Source organism: Periophthalmus magnuspinnatus, chromosome 9, assembly GCF_009829125.3.
Source record: "Periophthalmus magnuspinnatus isolate fPerMag1 chromosome 9, fPerMag1.2.pri, whole genome shotgun sequence".
Taxonomy (NCBI): Eukaryota; Metazoa; Chordata; class Actinopteri; order Gobiiformes; family Gobiidae; genus Periophthalmus; species Periophthalmus magnuspinnatus.
In genome coordinates this window covers 10,789,756-10,812,698 of record NC_047134.1, presented here as the reverse complement: position 1 = coordinate 10,812,698, position 22,943 = coordinate 10,789,756, and the positions used below count along the sequence as shown (strand labels likewise).

The following is a 22,943-nucleotide window of genomic DNA, read 5'->3' as shown; positions in this document are numbered from 1 at the left end:
ATCAAGTGTCATCTCATTCTTCATGTAAAATCCGAATAAACTAAATCATGAACTATCTTCATAATGCGTATTCACATAAAAGTATAAAAGTATGCAAGAATACTATACATTTACATGCATATCCACACACACACATATATATATGATATATAAATATGTGTGTTGTGTGTTATATATCTGTTATATACATGTAATGTCTTGGCCTCAAGAGTCTAAAACAAGTGATAACAAATAACTCATTTTCAACTTTTCAGTGTCTGTTTCTGTATTCTGTAAAGATATGGTTGACTTTACACATGCGCCAGGTGAATTATGGTGAAAACAGGCAAATTTTACTATAACCATTTTAGCTGAAGAAAATGTATGATTTTTCTGTTTGTGTAAAATAATTATAGTACATTATACATCGATGAAAAAATGGAAATTACATTGAGGTTATAAAATGCAATAATGTGCCCATATATTAATGTCTGTGTAATCCTCAGTCGTCCAGGTTTCATCCATAACTTTAGCTTTTACATATAATAATGATTAATAAATGATGACATTTTGTACATCCCACATTCATGTTTCTATCTTTGTTTTACTTTGTTAAAATTAACTTCTGCAACTGTGGAAACAAAAATCCACAAAATAAAAAACCCTACACCTTGACATCAGAGAACTGTGAAATGCATCAATGGTTTTGATTCATTTCTACAGATGAGTTTCATATATTTCCTTATAAACTTACACATTTTAGTGAATTATATTATTATCTCAAGTAAAGCACAAAAATGAAGTTCAGTTATTTTACAACAATTATTTATATGGACCAGTGGATTCACTCACTGCATCCAACAGATCAGTGTGCGGAGGCAGAACAACTTTCTCCAGATAAGCTCAGACAAGGCTGAAGTCATCATCTTTGGCCACAGAAACAGAGAACGTGTTAGCAGTCACCTCCAGTCTCTCTAAAACCTTCAAATCAGGATAGAAATCTAGAGGTAATAATGGACTCAGACTTGAACTTTAACAGCCACATCAAATCAATAACATTTGCAGCTTTTTACTCTCTAAAAACCGTTCCAAAAATCAAATGTTTACTTTCAAAACCAGACTTAGAGAGACTTATCCTGCATTTGTCTCCAGTAGGTTAGACGACTGCAACGTCCTGCTCACTGGCCTCTCCAAACGAGCCTTAAGACAGAACAGAACATCCAGAACACTGCTGCTCGGGTCAGGACTAGAACCAGGTACTTCACACATGTGTCCTGTGCTCAGGTCTCTGGCTCCTGTGGCTCAGAGACTTTAAAGCAGCTATGTGTGAACAAGTCTCTCCATGGACCAGCACCAATGAACATCTCCCACATGTTAGAGCCACATGAACCATCTCACACTCTGAGGACTTCAGGGACCGGTCTCCTGCTGCTGCCCAGAGTTAGGACTAAACATGGGGAATCAACTTTTCAGTTTTATGCAGCTAAAACCTGGAACAGTCTGCCTGAAGATGTGAGACAGGCCTCTACTTTGACAATGTTTAAATCCAGGCTCAAAACGGTTCTTTTTAGCTGTGCATATGACTGAAAGGGTTTTATTCTGCACTTTTCTCCTTTAATGTAAATGTTATGATTATTTATGATTTGTTTTGTTGTATTGTGATTTTAATGTATTTAACACTTTGAATTACCTTGTGTATGAATTGTGCTGTACAAATAAACTTGCCTTGCCTTAAAGATAAAGTGGATTCAGTGCATTGACCTTTAATGTCTTATATTCAGTCTATTTTTGGTTTCTTACAGTCAAAATTGAAATGCTGACCCTATATTATTTAGGGTCAATATTTAATTTTTGTAGTTCACTGTAGTTCTTTTCCAGAACGATCAGGGGTTAAATTGAGTTTTCAGTGAGTTGTATGTGCCCTGTGCCCTACACACACTGTTGAGTGTGTTTCCAGAGAGCATGCAGGCTTCCCGTTTGACCATGCATGTTGTCACTTGTAACTTCCTATGTGCAACTGCTAATGTAGAAATTACAAGTGATGGAAGAAATGTGATGGATTGAAAGTTTAACAGGACCTTTTATTTCCAGTGTTCCACTAAAGTTAACAAAGGTAATGTACAACATGTATTTACAACAAACTTTGATTTGGCACAGCCAGAGTTACATAAAATATTGCATTCTCTTATTTCAAAATATAAGGCAGGAATGGATGGCACATGGATGTATGGCATCAAGTCAAAAAAATAAATTCAGTAGTAAGTGTAAAAGGTTAAACTTCTACAGAAAATAAATAAATGCAATTTCAAATTCCCTTTTAAAAAATAACTCTTCATTTTAGAATAGTGCAGGCAACATTAAATAATGCAGGTTCAAATTTCATGAAGATCCTTGGAAAACATTCACCTTTCTATTACAGGCACAAATCTAATATGGCTTCACTCGGGACTACAATTACCAGAGTATTCAAGTCACAAGTGACCACACAAGATATAGATAAGGTTGTATACGCTAGAGGCTACTTACAGTATAGTTTAATATTAATAGGATGGAAGAATGTGAAAGGCAGCTTTGACCCAAATTAATCAGCCAAACAAACAAATAACAGAAAAAATGCATTAACAGAATTAATAATTAGTGCCATAATTGCATTCTATTTGCATGTGCAGAAACTGAGGGCAAGTTTAGGCTGAATGTCTTAAATAAACCTATGTTTGTGCAGTCCCTCAGTTACTTGAGTCCACCCATGTAAAGTAGGCCACCTCGTCTAGGTCCACAGGATAGTCTGTGAGGTAAATAGGACCTTTATCAAAGTGCTCACCCTTGTAGCTTCGCCACCTTCCAGCTGGCAGGTAGATGTCCCTTTCTTGCTTCCCTGGCTCAAGCACTGGGGCCACCATTAAATCATCGCCAATCAGAAACTGGGAATCAATCTTGAAGGCAGCCTCATCGTTGTTGGCAATCCACCACAAAGGCCTTATAATCGGGTCTCCTGTATCAAGAACCTCCCCTGCAAGTTCCAGCACCCTTGGGGCCACGAGTGTCTTGTGGAGCTCAGTGAACTTCTGTGCTATTTCCACAACCTGCAAAGATATACATCTATGAGCCATTTAAACAATTTACAGATTCACATAAAATATAAGCTTCAAGGAGAAAATAAAAAAGTTCACTGTCCAAGTATTACAATTACATGGTCCTACATTAAAACCACTTAAGATTAACAATAATGCACAAGCATAATCAACAAGCAAAATCATAATAAAACAATTTTAATCTTATAAGTTGTGAAGCCTTTTCGCCAGCAGTCTCACCGATTTGTCATATTCCCAAGGTGGAATAGAAAATTGCATAGCTGGCATGAAAGCAGACAATTCCAACCATCTGATGTAGAGTTCTCTGTCGGGGAGGCCACGATTTTCACCCACACCTGACAAAATAAAAGAAACTGGTTCATGGAAAACTGCATATAAGGTTTTGAAATACACCCCATGTATACTGTAATAAGAATATTTTACATGCCTGCAGTGCGGTTTGGATAGGCATTCCCTCCAATCATATCAGGCAAGACAAACTGGTATCCGAGGATGCTGATGGTTAAAACTGTGGGAATGATGGACTTGAGCCCCAGCTCGTAACCCCACACTGAATCTCTATCAATGATCCTGAAGAAGCAGGAGATGTTCTGACTCTGATAGCCCACTCGCAGCTCAGCGCGCTCACTGAATGGTAACGCCATCTCACTGTAGCGCCGGGTAAAGGTCGAAGGGTCAGACAGTGGGACCATTGTGCTAAACTGACGTGGAAGATAGCTTGTTTCCCCTGCATCAAACTTAAAGGAAGTAATCTCATAGCGATTTTTAAGCGTATGAAGGTGTGAGGAGTACCACTCACGGGTTTCTGGGTTAGTAAAGTCCAAAATCCCTCCAATGCCATTCCACCATCGAACTAGGGCAGGAAGTTCCCCTCCAGGCTCCCGTACAAATAACCCTTTTTCCACAGCAGTGCCAAAATTTATAGAATCATAATTGATGAAAGGGTGAGTCCACAGCGACACCTTAAACCCATCCACTCTGAGTTTGTCAAACATACCAGTGGCATTGGGAAACTTTTGAGGGTCAAAGTCAAACTCGCCATAGTCGGCTGTGTAACGGTCATCAAGCTCCAAATGTGAAGATGTAAATCCATGCTTAGAGATGTCTGAGGCAAACTTAAGAAGTTTCTCCTGAGTGATGGCGGACTTGTGGAGAGCCCATGTGGACCACAGCGGGTGCATGAACACTTCAGGAGATGGCACCTTAATGGGTTTTGGAAAATACCTTCGTACCTGTTGATTAAATAAGGAATAACATCAAGACCAAAATCAGATTTATAGGAAATGCCAAACAACAGAAATCACCTTTCCACAAAATTCTAGTTTCAAGAGGAGGCTTTAAAAAAGAAAATATATTATGTCTATTTATTCTAATAATCTTTCACTCACCATAATTTTATGAATAGAGGTGACATCAGAGCCCACACACACTCTGTAGCTGAGCTCTGGCACAGCCTGCTGCCCTTCCTCTGGTCTGAACGGAGAGTCCAGGTATCGTGCCTGAAACCGCAGGGTTCTGTCCTTCTCTGACCAACCCAAGTGAAACGGCACTGAATCATTGATCTTGATGGCTGTTGCATTTGAGGAAAGCCAGTAACGCTCCAAAATCCCTCCAAAAGAATTTCTCTTAGAGTACACGTCGCTAGTGATGAAGGGACGTGGTTCCTCCTCGCCTTGGATCTTTATGGGCCAGTGTTGCGTTGCCAGCTCTGCCCCTCCGTACCAATGAGAGGCATTACAGCCCATGGCATGTTCTACGAGTGCTTTATCTTCCAGCTCCTCCCAGCGTACGCGGTAGCATGTTACTGTGTCTTTGGGTTGAATGGTCTGTATAAAAAAGTTCAGCTTTCCAGTGTTTGAACGAGTGCACCTCAGAATATTTTTCTCTTTTGAGCATGAATCCAAATCTACAGTGCCAGACCTGGAAATTTTTGAACAAAAATACTAAATAAATTATTCTTTCATGTTGTTGCTCTAGCCTGGTGGTTTATGACATTGTGATGTATATTCAGTCTTTTAATTTTAGCTCCATACCTGAATGCCATTGTGAAGATGACAGCCCCCGCCTGGTTCCGGATGATGAAGCCATCTCTGTTCAGCTGCAGTAGCTCAGTGTTCAGCAGCTGGGCCTTTCTCAGAGAAGCTGAGTAGTAACACCAGGCGACTACAGCCGCTAGCACGAGCATACAACCCAACAGCCCAGCCAGCACCATCGGCCGGCCTTCATAACCTGGCTTTTTCTTCAAAGGCGACCCATCCAGCTGCGGCTCCCCAGGAGCCACTGGGACAATCTGATACATGCTGCAGATGAATTTTAGTTTTTCTAGACATAAACCATGGGACCTTGTTTACAAATCTTCATTCTTTCCTTTTTCAGATCTAAAGTGTAATAAATAGCAAAAGAAAGAAAGTTAGAAAACAACTGTATCAAAGCAAATACGACATAACTGTACAATATCTATGTCAAGCCTCAGTTCTGCCAAGCCTACATAATGTGTGGGTCAGTGCATTGAGCTGTGCCTGAATTCTGCAGCATTTTGTTTAGTAATGGTCTGCAGTGAGGGACAGGGCAAAGGCTATAATATAGTTAATAGCAGGTGTAATGCCTGCACCAACCCTGATGATAACACAGCCAATAATACCATAAAAACAGGTTCTGATATAGGACTGGACAAATGTGTGAGGTAGACTGAATTATCCTTAGAAGGTGTAATTATAATACATATAATAATAATAATAATAATAATAATAATAATAATAATAATGGGTCAAAGTACGTCACAGTAAAATATATATTCTAAAGTGAGAACTGCTGTTGCCTCTTTAAACAGTACAATAATAGCATACTACTGAATTAATGAGTAGTATGCTATTGCCTATGCCTCTGCCACAACAGGATTTATCAGCAACGACACTAAACAACAGCTAAACTAACATGGTCAACAAATGAGGAAATCTATGTCTAATCAATATGTTGTTGTGACAGTGGGGACAGTCACTTGCCATTCCAGTAGACTGCACCAACTCAAACCAGTCTAGCCGGTTCCTCTAGCTCTTATTACCCAAACTGCGCATATTATTGTTGTCACACAAGCACACAAATAGTTTAAATGTTTATATGTTAAGCGCAGAGCGTATATTTCATAGTAAAAGGGTGATCTTACCATCCGCAAACTGCCCCATGAGTGTGTCCCTGACTTTGCCCAGTTTGTCCTGCGCACAGCCACAAAGCATCCACTGCGCAGACTCAGTGCCCAAAGTTTCAAGCCCCGCCTTTCAAAGTTGAATCTGGAATCTGATTGGTCCTTGAAAAACCCAAAGTGCTCCTGGGAACTGTAGTTTGACAGTCCCGAAAAGTAGCGTCGTAAAATAAGTAGGTTCTGGATGTTGCAGGTACATTGCAGTTGTGGCAGAGTTTCTTGACAATTTTGTGATTCTATTAGCACAACTTTTAGTATAAGATGTACTAACGTTTTGTCAGAATAGCCACATGCTAAATGTGCAGTTACCATAGCAACTAGTTTAGCTTTAATTATGTTAGCCAAGTTTAACCTCTTAGCTAACATAATTAAATCTAAACCGGCAGATAATAGAAGTTGCTATGGTAACTGCATATTTAGCATGCGGTTATTCAGACAAAACGTTAAAACATTTTATGCATTAACAAGGACTACATCCCCAAACCACACACAAAGAAGGACAGATAAAAAAGTGAGTGTCTGATGTTAATTAGGTGTTAATGTTTAATTTGGCCTATTTAGGTCTGCCTCCTCATCTGTTTTCTGTTGTATTTTCACTTTTTTTGTAGCCTATCTATTTTTATATGAGACTTTAAAACCCTGGATAGTCCACTTTTTCTGTAAGTGTTTTTGTATTATAGTCATTTCAATTTAAGGAAAAAAAAAAAAAAGGTAGATCATCTCACCAGTAATCTCCTTTTCCTCCACTAGGTGACAGCAAAAGTGCCCCCATGCTTGTGCTGCTGCTGTTGGTGGTCTGCTCCGTGTTACCTGGAGTGAGGCTCTGTCTTCAGTGTGAGCGCTCTGTGAGGCTGATGCATGACGACTTCGTGCTGTCTGAACCTGATATACTCAAACAGATCGAGCTCCAAAAGATTGTGGACTACGCTTATGTGACCTTCAGAGAGACAGCTCAGAGTCACATGGGGGTCGTTGGTGAGAAAACTGTGATCAATCATTCGAAAATAACATAGCATATTGATTAATAATTTGGGCAAAATATCTAATCGCTCATTTCTAACAAGCATTGCAATTGCGATTTGATTTGCGATTTGTTTTAATAATAGGATTCAGTTCAGAGTTTTAAACACATCCTCAAGAATCATGTTTTTTATGCCGAAAAAGATAAAGAAAAAGAATATTTGGTTGTCTGTGGAGGAAATGGTATTTCAAAGATTGCAAGCTTTGTGATTTTTAATTGCATCCATTCAAATGTGATTTTGAAATTTTGATTAAACTTGTAGCCCCCTCCACACACAATAAAGACTGTGCAATCATGTCTAATCGTCAATGAAACTATTTTCTTGTGTTCATTTGCACTGATTAAAAGCCTGCCTTGTTCATGAAATCAGTACTAAAAGACATCTTTATTTTATTTGAAAAGATAAAATAAAATTTAGGAGAAAATCAAGATCTATCAATATGAGGAAATCATTTTTTCCATATTGCCCAGCCCTATCAAAGAATAATTGGATGGTGGACAGTTAAATCATGTGCATTTGTCTTGCTTGATTTTCAGACTTCACGACTCTCTACAGAGCTAGAACAGAGTACCAGAGTGAATTTGAACGCTTCTTGGATAGTACCAGTGGTAAGTCTGTTCATTTCCAATAAAAGTAAAACTGTCTAATAACCTAATCATGGATTTCAGCTTCCAGTTATATGTGATATTTTGAGGACTTTTACAAATATATCTTATTGTATAATAATTTGTTAAGTGTAAACACATTTTTCATCATTCTGAAACCCGCTGATATCTCGTTGAAAGGATCGACAATTGAAGTAATACAAATGATGGAAAAAGGCCGTCAGATATTAGAGAAGCACTTGGACTCATTTATACCTGATGGTAACGAGAGTAATTACATGAAGACGCTAATGATCAAGTAATTTTAGCATTCAACTTCTTTTTTCCTCAGGATTATGCCCGAACAAGTGTGGTGAGACTGCAGTATTGAATCTTTACAATGCACATTCACGCTCTATAGAAGATATACAGCACCTCAGTCACATGTAAAAACATGTGGTTTTCAGGACTGCTGATTCGAAGGGTCATGGACTGTACTTCCTGCCTTTACAGGACATACACTTGTCCCTCTCCCACTGGACAACAGGACTGTGGAGGTATTTGTAGTATAGTGTTTGGTCCTATATATGTGAGTTAGTATTAGGACCAGACCATCTATTTTCATTCCACAATATGTTGTACTTTTACACTTTCACCTCATGTCTGTACATCTGATTGGAGAGTGTGGTACATGAGGGGCACGTGTGGAAAAATGTGTTCTTTACTGTATCGTTGCTGCTGGTTGTCCATGTGCACACCTAATAAAAGGATTGTCAGTGTAATCTCTCTGGTGAATGAAGTCCTTCTGTCATTCCTAGAGTACGCTGTGGATGCAGAGGAGGGAGATCAGGCAGTGCTGGACTGTTTCCTCTCATGGCATCGGCTCCTGTTAGGAAAACCAGAGTACCACTATTCATGGACGCCATATGTGCCAACAAGTACCAAGGTGTCCGGAGACAACATTTGAAACTAACTTGTATATACTGACACACATTAGTTATTTGTATGTGCAGTTGGAGAGGGATGATTTCAAAGTGCTGGTAGTGACTCAGGATTCATCTGTGGTCTTAAATCAGCTGCATGTTGAAGAGGGAGGAACGTATCAGTGTTCACTACAGAACCAAAGTGGAACAGTGTTTTACAAAGTCAAGTTCTTACTATCAGGTAAAGGAATAACACATTAAATCAAATGCGTATTACGTAGATATATTTTACGGTTAATGATAAGAAAATAAATACACTGATTTATTGAAACTAATGAAACACAGACTCAGATGATTCAAACTAATGTTAGATGTTACATTTATTATTATTTTAGGTTTAGATATTATTTAGATATAGTTTAACTTAAATTTTCAACATATTACTAACCACCAAACATGTGTGACCAGTTAAACATGGCAGGGGTTACTCAGGGTAAGACTATAGGCGCATGAGCCTGAAAAAGACAATAAGTGAAGTGAACTACTGTCCCAGGAATTGTGATAAAACCAAAATCTTAATTTGCCTTTAAGAAAATTTTGCTATGAGTTTGCAGGCACTCTGTCAGTTTATGTCAGTGTGCTAGAGTCAACTTATGTTGGCTGTTATCAGTTCTAGAGTGGACAAAACATTTTCAAATAGTTTTGTCAGCAGAATCATTTTATCAATGCTAACTGCCTTCTTTTTCCTCTAGTTGCTGCTTTGCCAACAAAAGATCAGAAGCCTGTGGTCACTCTCCCATTTCTTCAGTATGGACACGGACAGAAGTGGAGGGAGGCTCTGGTGCCAGTCATATCCATTATCATTGCATGTTGCATAGCAGCAAGTTTAGGCCTTGTTGTTCTTCTTAGGTAAGTGGAAATACAACGACACAAACAGTAGGTGAACGATGAGATACAAAGTAAAAGATGAGCAAGAGGCAGGACCAGGTTTTAGAAAGTACAACTAGATACTTTTTAAACTAAATGGTTAAGACTTAACATAAAAATGTTCTTTGTGTTCTTAGAGAGATATGGAAGAGACAAAAGGTCAAACCACTTCAAGAGGAAAATCTATTGCAGAACTTGTTGTAAAAGATCAGATTCAATATATAATGCACAATGAAACTGTGAGTTGTGTCTTGGATATTTACTAGGGATTTGTTTTTCATTAAATTCATAAATATACACTGATAAATTCATCTCAAATGTATATGACTTGAAGAATTAGAATATTGAATAATAGCAAGCCACCTTAATAAAGAGCAGATAAAAATAAAGGGAAAAAAACAGGTTTACAGACAAACTGTATACTGTGTCCATACAAAGAGTTCCTCTGAACGGGACTGTCACATGGGAGTGTGAGGAATGACAGATGATCTAAATCTTGGATTACAGTGATTTTCAGGGATTAATAGCCCCAGCCATCCAATTAATCCTAGATAATCCTTTGTGGGAGCAGAGGAGAGCACCGAAACTGAATGTTGATCTTTAGTTATGCCAATGCTTATTTATATGTGCACTGTATATTTTCTGAATTGAGCAAGAGCCTAGTATTTCAACATTTGTTTACGTGGCAGAAAATGTTTCAGAGGTAGTCATCTGGACACTGTTTTTGAAATCAGCTCCCATCCAGAAGACATTTTCAGTTTGTTGGTAGCCTACTGGTTTGAGACACTAGGATTTTCTCCCTTGGTCCACTCCTGGAAGAATGTGGAAACTGGGGAATGGGAACACCATTTTGTGATATTTACCCTTCCTTATGACCAATGCAATCTCCTCAATCCCACTGTCACGTCTTCCAAGGAGGAAGCAGAAACTGGGGACCCAGAGGCGGACTCGTCCATCACCCTGGCTGAAGTCACTGAGGTGGTTGGCAAGCTCCTCGGTGGCAAGGCTCCGGGGGTGGATGAGATCCGTCCTGAGTACCTCAAGTCTCTGGATGTTGTGGGACTGTCTTGGCTGACACGTCTCTGCAACATCGCGTGGCGGTCGGGGACAGTACCTGTGGAATGGCAGACTGGGGTGGTGGTCCCTCTGTATAAAAAGGGGGACCGGAGGGTGTGTTCCAATTACAGGGGAATCACACTCCTCAGCCTTCCCGGTAAGGTCTATTCCAGGGTGCTGGAGAGGAGAATCCGACCGATAGTCGAACCTCGGTTTCAGGAAGAGCAGTGTGGTTTTCGTCCTGGTCGTGGAACACTGGACCAGCTCTATACTCTCCATCGGGTCCTCGAGGGCTCATGGGAGTATGCCCAACCAGTCCACATGTGTTTTGTGGATCTGGAGAAGGCATTCGACCGTGTCCCTCGTGGTGTCCTTTGGGGGGTGCTCTGGGAGTATGGGGTCCGGGGCTCTTTGCTAAGGGCTGTCCGGTCCCTGTATGACCGGAGCAGGAGCTGTGTTCGCATTGCCGGCAGTAAGTCAGACCTGTTCCCAGTGCATGTTGGACTCCGCCAGGGCTGCCCTTTGTCACCGGTTCTGTTCATTATATTTATGGACAGAATTTCTAGGCGCAGTCAGGGGCCGGAGGGGGCCTGGTTTGGGAACCACAGGATTTCATCTCTGCTGTTTGCAGATGATGTTGTCCTGATGGCTTCTTCGAGCCAGGACCTGCAGCAGGCACTGGGGCGGTTTGCAGCCGAGTGTGAAGCGGCTGGGATGAGAATCAGCTCCTCCAAATCCGAGGCCATGGTTCTCGACCGGAAAAAGGTGGTTTGCTCTCTCCGGGTGGGTGGTGAGTCTCTGCCCCAAGTGGAGGAGTTCAAGTATCTCGGGGTCTTGTTCACGAGTGAAGGAAGGATGGAGCGTGAGATTGACAGGCGGATCGGTGCAGCGTCTGCAGTGATGCGGTCGCTGTATCGGTCCGTTGTGGTAAAGAAGGAGCTGAGCCGGAAGGCGAAGCTCTCGATTTACCGGTCAATCTACGTTCCTACCCTCACCTATGGTCATGAGCTTTGGGTAATGACCGAAAGGACAAGATCGCGGATACAAGCGGCTGAAATGGGCTTCCTCCGCAGAGTGGCCGGGCGCACCCTTAGGGATAGGGTGAGGAGCTCGGTCACACGGGAGGAGCTCGGAGTAGAGCCGCTGCTCCTACACGTTGAGAGGAACCAGCTGAGGTGGCTCGGGCATCTGCTCAGGATGCCTCCTGGACGCCTCCCTAGGGAGGTGTTCTGGGCATGTCCCACCGGGAGGAGGCCCCGGGGAAGACCCAGGACACGCTGGAGGGACTATGTCTCTCGGCTGGCCTGGGAACGCCTTGGGGTCCCACCGGAGGAGCTGGAGGACGTGTCCGGGGTGAGGGAAGTCTGGGAGTCCCTGCTTAGACTGCTGCCCCCGCGACCCGGCCCCGGATAAGCGGAAGAAAATGGATGGATGGATGGATGGATGACCAATGCAGAGGCTTGTTTTGCATTGTTGAATTCAGATATTTAAAATGACAGGTGCTGTGCTTGATAATGTGGGGTAATGGTGTTAAATGTGAAAGGAAAGAGTCTGTCAGCTGGTATTCAACATGTAGCCTATATAGGCCTGTTATTTCTCATTTGATGCGCCCATATTTAGTACAAAACATTGGCTATTTTGTTATAGTCTTAGACAATCCACGTCATGGATTATTCATTTAATTTTGACGCAAAAACACAACCCCAACTCACCACGTGCGCGGGAGGAAACGCTGGAGTAACGTCATGTCCATATTTGGAGCTCCGGTCTTGACATATATGGTATTTCCTGGTATTTTCGTCGTTTTGTCTGTGGCACAGTGGGAGGAGACACAGTGGTCCTGCCCCAATGTGCCCCACGCACAGCTGTTATGATCAAGTGCGTGAAACTAGGGACTAGAACTGACCTCTGCTGTGCTCAAGAGCAGCTCATAGAGTCTGGAGCAAACTGTCAAGCCCAGGAGCTCTGCGTTATTAACTGTTTGCGTTGCGGATTAACTTCAAAACAGAAAAATAAAACTGGGCCTCCTGTAGCCTGGCCATTGTAACTTTTGATCACCATGACGTCCAACGTGGATCTGGTGGACATAAGCGTGCACGAGCTGGCCCGTGTGCTCCGGACGTCCCGGGACCATGGGGGCTGTGTTGTTCTGGACTGTAGACCGTTTCTAGACTATTGCCTGGCGCACATCAGCGGATCGCGCAGTGTGAACTGGAACTCAGTGCTCCGCCGCAGGTCAAAGGGCTCAGTGGTGGCTCTGGAGTGGCTCATTCCAGACAGAAAGTTTCTGGAGCAGCTGCGCAGAGGAGACTTCTGTCCTTTGGTTGTTATGGACGAGTGTAGTGTGTCTTTAAATGAGCTGCAGATGGAGAGTGTGAGCCGAGTGCTGCTCACTGCCCTGCACAGCGAAGTCAGGACACAAGTGTGCTTTTTAAAAGGTAATACTGATGGCCTGCTACTTCCTTTAAAAAGGCTACTATAACCTTCTAGATGGCATAGAAATGGGTCATAATTGGAGAACTGTATGAAACTGTTCAATTATGAAAAATGATTTGCCAATGGACTCATGCTTTTATCTTATTTAAGGTGGATTTGAAGGATTTTCTGAGACCTACCCAGAGCTATGCTACAGCTCTCTAAACAATAAAAAGATGACTGTGGAACCAAACCATGGACACACAACCCCATTTTATGATCAGGTAAGAAAGGTCTTAAATAACACAAAAGGAAAATTTTATGACAAAAGTTTATCCTACTATTGACCCACATTTCTAAACTCACAAACCTTGACATACACTTACAAACCCTTGTCTCTGAATGTGCTAGGATGGTCCAGTGGAGCTGCTGCCCTTTTTGTTCTTGGGCAGTGCTGTCCACTCCTCCTGCAGAGAGGCTCTGGCTGCAGTGGGCATCACAGCTGTGCTCAACGTGTCCTTGTCCTGTCCAAACCTGTTTGAGGGCGAGCTCCTGTACCTGCGCCTCACTGTGGAGGACAGTGTGGCTGCAGACATCAGGGCCTGCTTCTCCACCGCCATCACTTTTATTGGTGAGTTCTTTGAAGCCAGGGTGCATTTACCAGCATCTACAGCTATGCCCAAATTATTTATATTTGGGCTGTGACTTGATGGGCTCAAACCAGGACTTAACCAGAATGCACTCTCTAAATTTAAAGAACACTGCAAAACAGGGCCATTTCCAATAAAAACAAATCCATCAAAGGTGCACTATGTAACTTTTGTGGTGGAAGGTTTGTCACCATGGAGATGTCTTTGCTTTGCCTGAAATCGTCCACAGTATGACATCAAACTTATGTTATACATTTATTTTCAGTTGCAGGTGTTTTCATTGCTAAAATAATTCCATGATAAACACATGATCCACAGATCGTAACTATAACTCGACCTGGTGGTGTCCCCTGCTAGGGCAGTTTAGTCAGAAGAGGCACAAAAACAGGACAAATAACACCACAATCATAATAAATTACAAGTTAGTATAATCATGAAAGTACTGCTGCTTATGACAGGACAGTATTATGAAGTGAGTAGTTCCAGGTCTAGAGCCGTTGTTCCCCCTGTGTCCTACAGCCGAATGGAGGGCGACCTGGGAACACTGCATGGGTGGGGTCCTTGCGTCATTTGGGTGGGGTCCTTGTGTCCTTTGGGTGGGATCTTTGTGTCCTTTGGGTGGGGTCTTCGTGTCCTTTGGGTGGGATCTTTGTGTCCTTTGGGTGGGGTCCTCGTGTCCTTTGGGTGGGGTCCTCGTGTCCTTTGGGTGAGATCTTTGTGTCCTTTGGGTGGGGTCCTTGTGTTCTTTGGGTGGGGTCCTTGTGTCCTTTGGGTGGGGTCCTTGTGTCCTTTGGGTGAGATCTTTGTGTCCTTTGGGTGGGGTCCTTGTGTTCTTTGGGTGGGGTCCTCGCGTCCTTTGGGTGGGGTCCTTGTGTCCTTTGGGTGGGATCCTCGCGTCCTTTGGGTGAGGTCCTTGTGTCCTTTGCCAATCTGAATCAATGCCACTATTGAAAAGCTGCTTCTGCTCCTAATCCATTATGAATCTAAGCCTTGTGGCCAAATTTTTAATCCTGTTACAAAATTAGCGGATTATGCATCATAAGTTAAATGCTTGGTTACCTTAATAGTAGCATTGTTTGCATATGGCCCAGTTGCAAGTTGAACCCTGATCTGTGCAGTGAGTAACATGTTTTCCTCTCGGCGCCCCCGCAGACTCGGTGAAGCAGACAGGCGGCCGTGTGTTGGTGCATTGTAAAGCTGGGATCTCGCGCTCTGCCGCCATATGTCTGGCCTACCTCATGCACACTCAGCGCGTCCGTCTCCAGGAGGCCTTCGACTTTGTAAAGCAGCGAAGGCACATCATCTCCCCAAATGTGGCGTTCATGGGACAGCTGCTGCAGTTTGAGACAGACGTGCTCTGCCAAGGCTGAACAATCAAACAATTACTATGGATTCACACACCATTAAGGGCTTTATTTTTACTTGAAGCGTAATTCACAGTGGATGCAATGGACAGAGTTTCTATCACATTATTGTCCAAAATCACAAGCTGATCTGAGCCAAGTTGGAAAAGCTACAATAGAAGAATGTGTGTGGTAATGAGTTGTTTGTTCCTCTGTGATATTTGTGTGTTAATTTATGTGGTCTTCTTGTTTTTGTAATGACTGCACTTTGTTTTGTAGTTGTGCGCTGAAAGAGGTTGTAGTTTTTATCATTAAATCATTAGTTTTTATTTCAGATAGATGGTATTTTAAATCTGATTTTAGCACTTTATATGCCTCAGTGTATGTACTGTAGTTAAACACTGCAAATGTGTCTTTTGATGACTTGTTTGCCTACACTCTATTGTTTTAAATGTGCAAGTAGCAAGCATTTAACACAAAATTAAGTGTTAATTTGATGAGTAGCATCAGTTTCTTGTGCCTGTTTATTCTTTCTAAATTCTACCAACACACATTCGCCTTCCCCAATTTGAAATCTCTAAATGTAGTCGTGCTCTTGAAGTAAATGTCTTTCTGTGGGACAGATATCTTCTTAGAAATGTCCAGCAGAGGGCGCTAGCATACTGCCTTTTTCTTTGATGCTAAATTTGTCATCACTATATGGAAATTTGAAGGCATTTAGTAATGCTATTTAGGTAATGCTATTTGTATAATCATTTAGTTTATGTAGTTCTGTGAAAATTCCTGCCTGTAGAATATAGGCCTCAGTCTTTCCAGTAGTTGACAATTGACCATAACAATCATGTGTGACATTGTCCCTGGAGAATAACAGTGTTGAGTTAAACCATGCACATAAGCCGCAGATGCATGCTGGATTGCAAATACAGATAAAATGACTATATTAACATCTGAGCTGATTTTGCTTACAGAATACACACTTGTTCTTGTTCTGTAATATTTTTGAGGACAATGCTTTACACAATGCAGTCCCTTGTCCTATAAACCTTTCCTAGGATCACAAGACATGTCTGAAGGGCACAATTATAGGAACAAATGCGAAAGATGAAAATATCTCTTTTTCTTGTGTTGTTGCTGTTTACTTGGAGCTGACACTGGTGACTTGTGATCTGACTTGGGCTGTTTTCTGCCCCCAAACCTGCAAGTTTGAAAAGAGTTTTGAGGGATCTTATTTAAATCTAAACTTTTCTGAATATTGATGAGATGATGAATGGATATGTCGCATTACCAGTGGCAGATGAACGTTCATTTCTATTAAATCCTCTTATGGTGTCCTTCTGGGACATTTAAAGTGTGTCTTTTCTGTCTTTGTTATAAGACTTGATTGATCAAAGATGGTTGTTTTTTTTGTGTGTGTGTTTTTTGTTTTTGTTTTTTTCTTACAGCATTTCAACTGGGAAAAAATAATAATGTATCTACGTTTTGGGTGACCTTCTTCTTAAGCTGTTGCTCCAAAGCGGTCAGTTGCTGTAAAGTCAATGGTTCCAGCTTTTATCCAGACATTTCTTAGTATGTTGTAAATATTCTGAAGAACCAAGTTTTCGTCAGACTGAGATTATGAAATTAATACCGTTTTGAAATCTGCGGTGCAGCTCTATCCACTGGCATTTCCTCACAAACAGATGATGTAACTTTTCTGGTGGAGACTACGCTGTCGAGCAGGTTGCTTTGAGTATTCGGCAGTATGGCTTTAAACACATCTATCTCCATGGAGATAAGCAGGTGATGTCACCAGGAATAATTACAAATTAGCTCTGTGGAGCAGTGAGCCTGCTCATAGTAGGAATACAAATGTTAGTATTATTAGCAGTACAAACACATGTAATTTAATGAATGCAAGATGTATAACGTCCCACAGTGGAACATGTCGGTGACAGCAGTAATAATGTCTCCACATAGACAAGCAGGTAACTGACTCCCACCAGAAAAGTTGCAGAGTGCACCTTTAACCCTGTGTTTTCTTGGTTTTCTTGCATATTGTATTCAAAATTCACAGTTTAAAAATAAATAGCAACTAGGGGCCTGGTGTTCAAAATGTTAAAAATCACTCTTAACTGACCATTACTACCTGTATCCTGTGTTAGTACATTTGTCCTGTTTCCCAAAAAGAACATGTGAAGCTGAATCATTCCAGTGGCCTTTGCAGACTTTGACAGTCCAGTGCAACACAATCGGCGGTGGAGTTATTCTGTACACGTTGGTACAGCACATGCTCTTACACAACTCTACTTCAGGAGAGCTGCTTTTGTGCACAGAGCATCACACTATGACTCTCTTTTTCATTTCAGACACACCCAACTAGTACAATGCATTTACAGTATGCCATAGTTCACCTATGGAAAACACATGCAATTAAATGGAGTGCACTTTAAAAACTATTGTTCTTTTTGTTCACACATTTTGAGAATGTGAAGCGAATATGCACAATGGCTTTGCTGGAAGCTGAAGGTCATGCAATTACTGAGCAGGCCACAGTTGTAATTCCACGGGTGGTTAGTTGGGTTCCTCTGTCATTAATGTACTGTGTGGGAGATGGGCTACAACAAAAACAGGCAAACAGTGCCTCCATCCCACTCACCATTCATAACGCGGCATATATGTGTAGGCTGGTACACTTCAAAACAACCAGGACATCCTCTGCTGTGGTTTAATTTATACAGCACAAAACAGCGAGTATGTGACACTGGCTGAACTTGTTAAAAAACAATGGGCCACTTGATCTCAGGTATAATCAACAACATCCCCAGAATGTGTTCAGCGGTTTCAGGGAAAGGTGTTGTGCATAATGGGGTGTAATAGAGGCCAAATGACATGCAGTTGCATAAGAAGGAGGCACTGGCAATTTCGAGTGGAGACATTTAGATTTAACAAACATTTTCAGGTAGCCTAAGCAATGCATTTGGAAAGCATTACTGTGGTTTTAATGAAAGAGGGGAGGTCTAAATCAATATAAAAATATAGAGCCATTTGTGTGTAAATGCTTCTATCCTTCAGATCCAGTGCGTGTGGTGCAGTGTTTGTGTTCAGATTATGACTCTGACCTGTGCGCACTTTTAAAGGGTGAGTGGGCCTATAATACTGAGCAGCTGAAGGTTTCTTTCCTCATTTGAGTTGACTGACTTCTCATGGCACTTTCAAAACAATTTACATTTTCACATAAACACATTACCAGACTGTTGTTGCAGTTTTAATTAACTGGATTTCAGTGGCCATACTATATTGTGTCTGTTTGCACTGAGCAGATTCAATATTCATTTTTAAGATGTATAAAACACATGAGAGGGGGCCTCTCAGCCCGAGGGCCTACTGACGGCTCCAAGATGACCCTGACTGTACGGTGTAGTGGGAAACTGCAATTTCACGATGGCATAAAGGGTTTCACTCACATTACGACTCTTTAATGTGGTCTTTAAAAGAATGAGATTCACTGTAGTCTTGTCTTGTGGAAACACTGCATCTTATTCCAAAAATATATTCATTCTGAGTCTGAATTTGTGGCTCTGCTCCTTGGTCCATCCATTTGGGTCATTGGCCCAGTAGATGCTACGTCCAGTGGTGCATAATGTTTAAGGTTGATTCTATATTTTATTTTCATTTTCTATGTAGTAGTTTATTTGTCAAATGTTTTCCATCAGTGTAAAAATAAAATCCTTTAATTGTCTTGTGTTGGAGGAAATTGCAGTGGCATAAATAGAAATAAACTGAAATAAACACATTTAACCAACTTCCACACAATGCAAAGCGTTAAATCTAATAATAACCCTATGTACAAGTGATAGGTGCAATTATTGGACAGAGCACAAAGTTACAGTGAGCCATAGTTTTAAAAGCATCATGTGACGCAGACCAAATTATGGTGACATGCTGTTGGCACAAATAGGCACAAACACTGAGTTATTACAGGTAGACAACAGTTTGTTCTTGTCTGCTGTCGCAAACCCATTTTCTCATTACATTTTATGGGGTCAAAAAGTATTTGGACCATATCTCTTCTTCTGGACTGACACTGACCCTATCCACTGCTTGTTGGTTCCTGCAGTTGTAATGAAATAAACACATTCAGCTGCTTGTTCAGGCTGCTGCAAATGCCGCCAATCCTTGTATTGACATTTCATCATTCTGTGTAATGCACTGTATAATATTTTAGCTGACTGCAGCCTGGCTTGGATCTTTAGGTTATCTATACCTTTCTTTCCTTGGGGTCCTATAGGCTACTCTTGGTAGAGTGCAAGAGTATGGAAACTATAGGATGACCATGATGATGATGGAGAATAATTAAAACAGACGTTATGCTGGTCTGCTGCTGGAGCCTCAGCACCCCGTAGAGTAAGTGGAACAACCCAACAAGCCGTGCCTAATAACTGCTTCATGACAGCCTCCTCCTGGGTACTGCCTCATACATCTACTGAGGATGTAGGAGGCAATACAGATAGAGTGAAAGTATCCCGTGACGCTCACAGCTCCAGAGTGACATCAGCAGGGCTAAAAGACGCACAGGAGGGAGTGGAAAGCGCGGAGGCAGGGCGCGCATTGCTTTTCATCCTGTGGTCCAGTTCGCAAGGAGCGATGCCTCCGCGCTTCATTATGTCTTCAGTCCAACTTGTGATCAGCAAGAGGAGCCAGGGCGCGCGCCACACGGCCAGAGGCACGCGGCTGTGAGGCTGTCTACGGGATTTACGCAGTTCCCAGCACCTTGGCTCCAAGCGCAGGACGCACCGCGCGGAGCTTCTTGTCATTTGGCTTGTCTGTCACTCCGTCACCGAATAAGTAGCCTACTTTTTTCTTCTTAAAGGCTGGGGCTTTTTATTCTATAAAAACAGCCTTTTTACGCGCCAATAGCAGGTCAAAGCACCAAACTTTTTTCTTTTTTTCATTTTTAGAATTATAGTAACATTTTTCCGTGAAGTCGCGTGTTTTATCCTTGAACGGGCACATATTTTTTTTAAAAATTAAAAAAATCTGAGGAAAGGTTCAGACTGAAAAGCTCTGAGCTGTGGCTTGACGCACTCGGACTGGCTGCGCGCGTACAATGGACTTGGGGGAGCTGCCCTGGAGGATGCACGGGAGCTAATAGGAAATAGGAAAATAGAGAGACGTCAAATCACAAAGGTAAAAATAAATTCACAAATAGATAAAATACAGGCTACTGAATTTGATTTACGTTAAATATGAGGCTATAAAAGCCTATTATAATAATAATTCTTTAGACCAAATTAACCTAAAGATATTACATTACAATGTCATTTAAAGGCATAAACTGAAGATGTATGTTTAAATCAAACTCACTGAATACACTTTTATAGATGACTTAAGTGACCTGTTTGTTTCCAGTGCAGATGTTGAATCTAACAACTTCACTGTTTCTGCAGATGTGTGTTATGGATGGTACAGAATGACTCTTAAGAATCTGATCTTTGATGTTTTCTGCTCTCACAGCTCAGACACGAGGCATGGCATCGTCATTGGACAGCGCATGCTCTGTGGAGCTCACTGGCTGGAACAGCAGCAGCAGCAGCGGGGTCCCATCAGCCCCCTGTAACCAGAGCATGCTAAACTTGGCTCCATATTCCCCTGAAGCCACTGCAGCCTTTGCCACTGCCATCACACTCATGGTGGTCTTCACTATAGTGGGCAATGTGATGGTCATCATTGCTGTGCTGACCAGCCGCTCACTGCGGGGGCCACAAAACCTGTTCCTGGTGTCTCTCGCAGCTGCGGACATTTTAGTGGCCACTCTCATCATCCCCTTCTCACTGGCCAATGAGCTGCTGGGTTACTGGTACTTCAAGTCTCTCTGGTGTGAAATCTACCTGGCCTTAGATGTGCTCTTTTGCACCTCGTCTATTGTCCACTTGTGTGCCATTTCTCTGGACCGTTACCTGTCCATCTCCAGGGTAACATACGGACGACAGAGGACTCCCAGGCGCATCAAAGCTGCTATTGTGGTGGTGTGGCTGATTTCAGCTGTCATCTCCTTCCCCCCTTTGCTCTCTCTGAACAAAAGTGAGAAAAAGAATGAGGGTGTGGACAGGGGTCCTCAGTGCAGACTTAATGAAGAGCGCTGGTACATTCTCTACTCCACCATTGGCTCCTTCTTTGCCCCTTGTCTCATCATGATCCTGGTCTACATCAGAATCTATCAGATCGCCAAACAGAGGACACGCTGTCCCCCTGGAGAGCCCAGGAAGGACGCAGGGGGCAGTGCCACCCCCAGCCAGACTCCTCGCCATGTGCACGCCAACGGCAAGGGCGATGAAGACAGCACACCTCCGTCCACTAACAAAGCCCCTCAGACAAGGCCCCCGACCTTGGCCATCACCCCCTCCCCATCTCAGGAGTCTGAGCCCATCCAGAACCCCACCTCCAACAACCTCCTGCAACCCCCGCCCAGAGCTCTTACCCCTGACAGCTCCACTCGCAGACCCCCCTCTCCATCCTCAGAGACTCCCAAGTCCAAAGAGAAGAAAAACAAGCAGAAGGCCAAGAAAACAGACAACAACAATGGGGACAGTTCAAGCACCGAGAGTGACGCAGAGCACAGCCATGGAGGCAGAGGAAGCACCAGCATGCCTGGCTCCCCTGCAGGGGGGCTCCACTCCCCCGCATCAGTCAAGAGGTACAAAGATATGATTGCCACTTCAAAAGGGGCACGTCTAATGCCAGGGAGAAAGTCCAAGTCTGATAACAACCCCGGAGCAGCCAGGCGGAAGGCCATGATCAACAGAGAGAAACGTTTCACCTTTGTCCTAGCAGTTGTCATTGGAGTGTTTGTAGTCTGCTGGTTCCCATTCTTCTTCTCATACTCACTTCAGGCTGTGTGCCCAAAGACCTGTGCCATCCCTGACCCCCTCTTCACATTTTTCTTCTGGATTGGCTACTGCAACTCCTCGCTCAACCCTGTCATCTACACCATCTTTAACAAAGACTTCCGAAAAGCTTTCAAAAAGATTCTGTGCAGAAACACCAAGGGCACCTTCTTTTAACATGCACACCAGCTTCACAACACTCTCCACTTTTCATTTTTTTAAAGAATGAGGAAAAACTGCATCAGACAAAAGGACACTTAAACCCCAACAGTTCACCTCAGTTCTTTTTTTCTGGGTGTTGTTCAAACCGTTCACTTGGACTTGCATTTGAGAAACGTGTCCATCTTTGTGAGGTGTGACAACAGGACAAAGAACAGAGGCACACTATAATAGATAAAGATTAAAATAATAATTTGAATGTAAACTATTTTATAAATGGAAAACAATCACTGGTTTTGAATGGCATGTGGACATGTGGAAATCTAGACCCTAATATTGTGGTTGTTGGAGTTTGAAGTTGGTTTGAGAAAGAACTTCCCAGCCTAGGGCCCTGTAGTTATCAGCACAAAGCACAAGAAGCGCACAAGGTTAGTGATGATTTCTTACGTCGATAGTCTTAATTTGTCCCACCACAGGGCAAACATGTGCTTCTCGGTTTTTATCTGAAAGTGCAACAAGTAAAGATTGTTGATAATAAAATTACCAATGGTTGGCAGAACATACAATAGCAGACTTGTTTGAAAGTTTCTGTGTAAAGCACCTTTTTATTTAGGGTTCACAAATCAGGTCTTAGAAAATTGAATTGAATGTTTAAATCACATGAGCTCCAGAGGCATGTGTGTGTGTATATATATATATATATATATATATATATATATATATATATATAT

The 22,943-nt window shown here is 42.3% G+C and overlaps 4 protein-coding genes across 4 annotated transcripts; 3 read left to right on the top strand and 1 right to left on the bottom strand.

The window, feature by feature from the left end:
• Window positions 1–2,039: 2,039 nt before the first annotated feature.
• LOC117376006 (myogenesis-regulating glycosidase-like) lies at window positions 2,040–6,310 on the bottom strand. Its single transcript, XM_033972410.2, has 6 exons — window positions 6,235–6,310; window positions 5,105–5,449; window positions 4,460–4,991; window positions 3,499–4,303; window positions 3,291–3,406; window positions 2,040–3,062 (listed from the first exon to the last, which is right to left on the bottom strand). Exons 2-6 carry the CDS (start codon window positions 5,368–5,370, stop codon window positions 2,706–2,708), a joined length of 2,076 nt encoding a protein of 691 aa, XP_033828301.1. The 5' UTR covers window positions 5,371–5,449; window positions 6,235–6,310; the 3' UTR covers window positions 2,040–2,705.
• A 730-nt stretch (window positions 6,311–7,040) lies between these two features.
• LOC117376070 (izumo sperm-egg fusion protein 1) lies at window positions 7,041–9,930 on the top strand. Its single transcript, XM_033972473.1, has 9 exons — window positions 7,041–7,245; window positions 7,829–7,900; window positions 8,078–8,158; window positions 8,229–8,249; window positions 8,344–8,433; window positions 8,695–8,822; window positions 8,890–9,040; window positions 9,552–9,708; window positions 9,864–9,930. The coding sequence occupies exons 1-9, from the start codon at window positions 7,041–7,043 to the stop codon at window positions 9,928–9,930; spliced, it is 972 nt and encodes a 323-aa protein (XP_033828364.1).
• A 2,685-nt stretch (window positions 9,931–12,615) lies between these two features.
• On the top strand, window positions 12,616–15,978 carry dusp2 (dual specificity phosphatase 2). The gene is made up of 4 exons (XM_033972412.2): window positions 12,616–13,220; window positions 13,369–13,481; window positions 13,609–13,828; window positions 15,000–15,978. The coding sequence occupies exons 1-4, from the start codon at window positions 12,842–12,844 to the stop codon at window positions 15,215–15,217; spliced, it is 930 nt and encodes a 309-aa protein (XP_033828303.1). The 5' UTR covers window positions 12,616–12,841; the 3' UTR covers window positions 15,218–15,978.
• A 4,291-nt stretch (window positions 15,979–20,269) lies between these two features.
• Window positions 20,270–22,359, top strand: adra2b (adrenoceptor alpha 2B). Its single transcript, XM_033972411.2, has 2 exons — window positions 20,270–20,356; window positions 20,684–22,359. Exon 2 carries the CDS (start codon window positions 20,698–20,700, stop codon window positions 22,228–22,230), a length of 1,533 nt encoding a protein of 510 aa, XP_033828302.1. The 5' UTR covers window positions 20,270–20,356; window positions 20,684–20,697; the 3' UTR covers window positions 22,231–22,359.
• The last annotated feature ends 584 nt before the right edge of the window (window positions 22,360–22,943 follow it).

Bases quoted from the DNA above. Each gene is read 5' to 3' on its own strand.
- LOC117376006 (XM_033972410.2), bottom strand. From the start codon at position 5,370: ATGTATCAGATTGTCCCAGTGGCTCCTGGGGAGCCGCAGCTGGATGGG. The intron at 3,407-3,498 runs GCATGTAAAATA...TTATTTTGTCAG, and splicing joins CTATCCAAACCGCACTGCAG to GTGTGGGTGAAAATCGTGGC. The intron at 3,063-3,290 runs GTGAGACTGCTG...ATATCTTTGCAG, and splicing joins CTTGGGAATATGACAAATCG to GTTGTGGAAATAGCACAGAA.
- LOC117376070 (XM_033972473.1), top strand. From the start codon at position 7,041: ATGCTTGTGCTGCTGCTGTTGGTGGTCTGCTCCGTGTTACCTGGAGTG. The intron at 9,041-9,551 runs GTAAAGGAATAA...TTTTTCCTCTAG, and splicing joins AGTCAAGTTCTTACTATCAG to TTGCTGCTTTGCCAACAAAA. The intron at 9,709-9,863 runs GTAAGTGGAAAT...TTGTGTTCTTAG, and splicing joins GGCCTTGTTGTTCTTCTTAG to AGAGATATGGAAGAGACAAA.
- dusp2 (XM_033972412.2), top strand. From the start codon at position 12,842: ATGACGTCCAACGTGGATCTGGTGGACATAAGCGTGCACGAGCTGGCC. The intron at 13,221-13,368 runs GTAATACTGATG...ATCTTATTTAAG, and splicing joins ACAAGTGTGCTTTTTAAAAG to GTGGATTTGAAGGATTTTCT. The intron at 13,829-14,999 runs GTGAGTTCTTTG...GCGCCCCCGCAG, and splicing joins CACCGCCATCACTTTTATTG to ACTCGGTGAAGCAGACAGGC.
- adra2b (XM_033972411.2), top strand. From the start codon at position 20,698: ATGGCATCGTCATTGGACAGCGCATGCTCTGTGGAGCTCACTGGCTGG.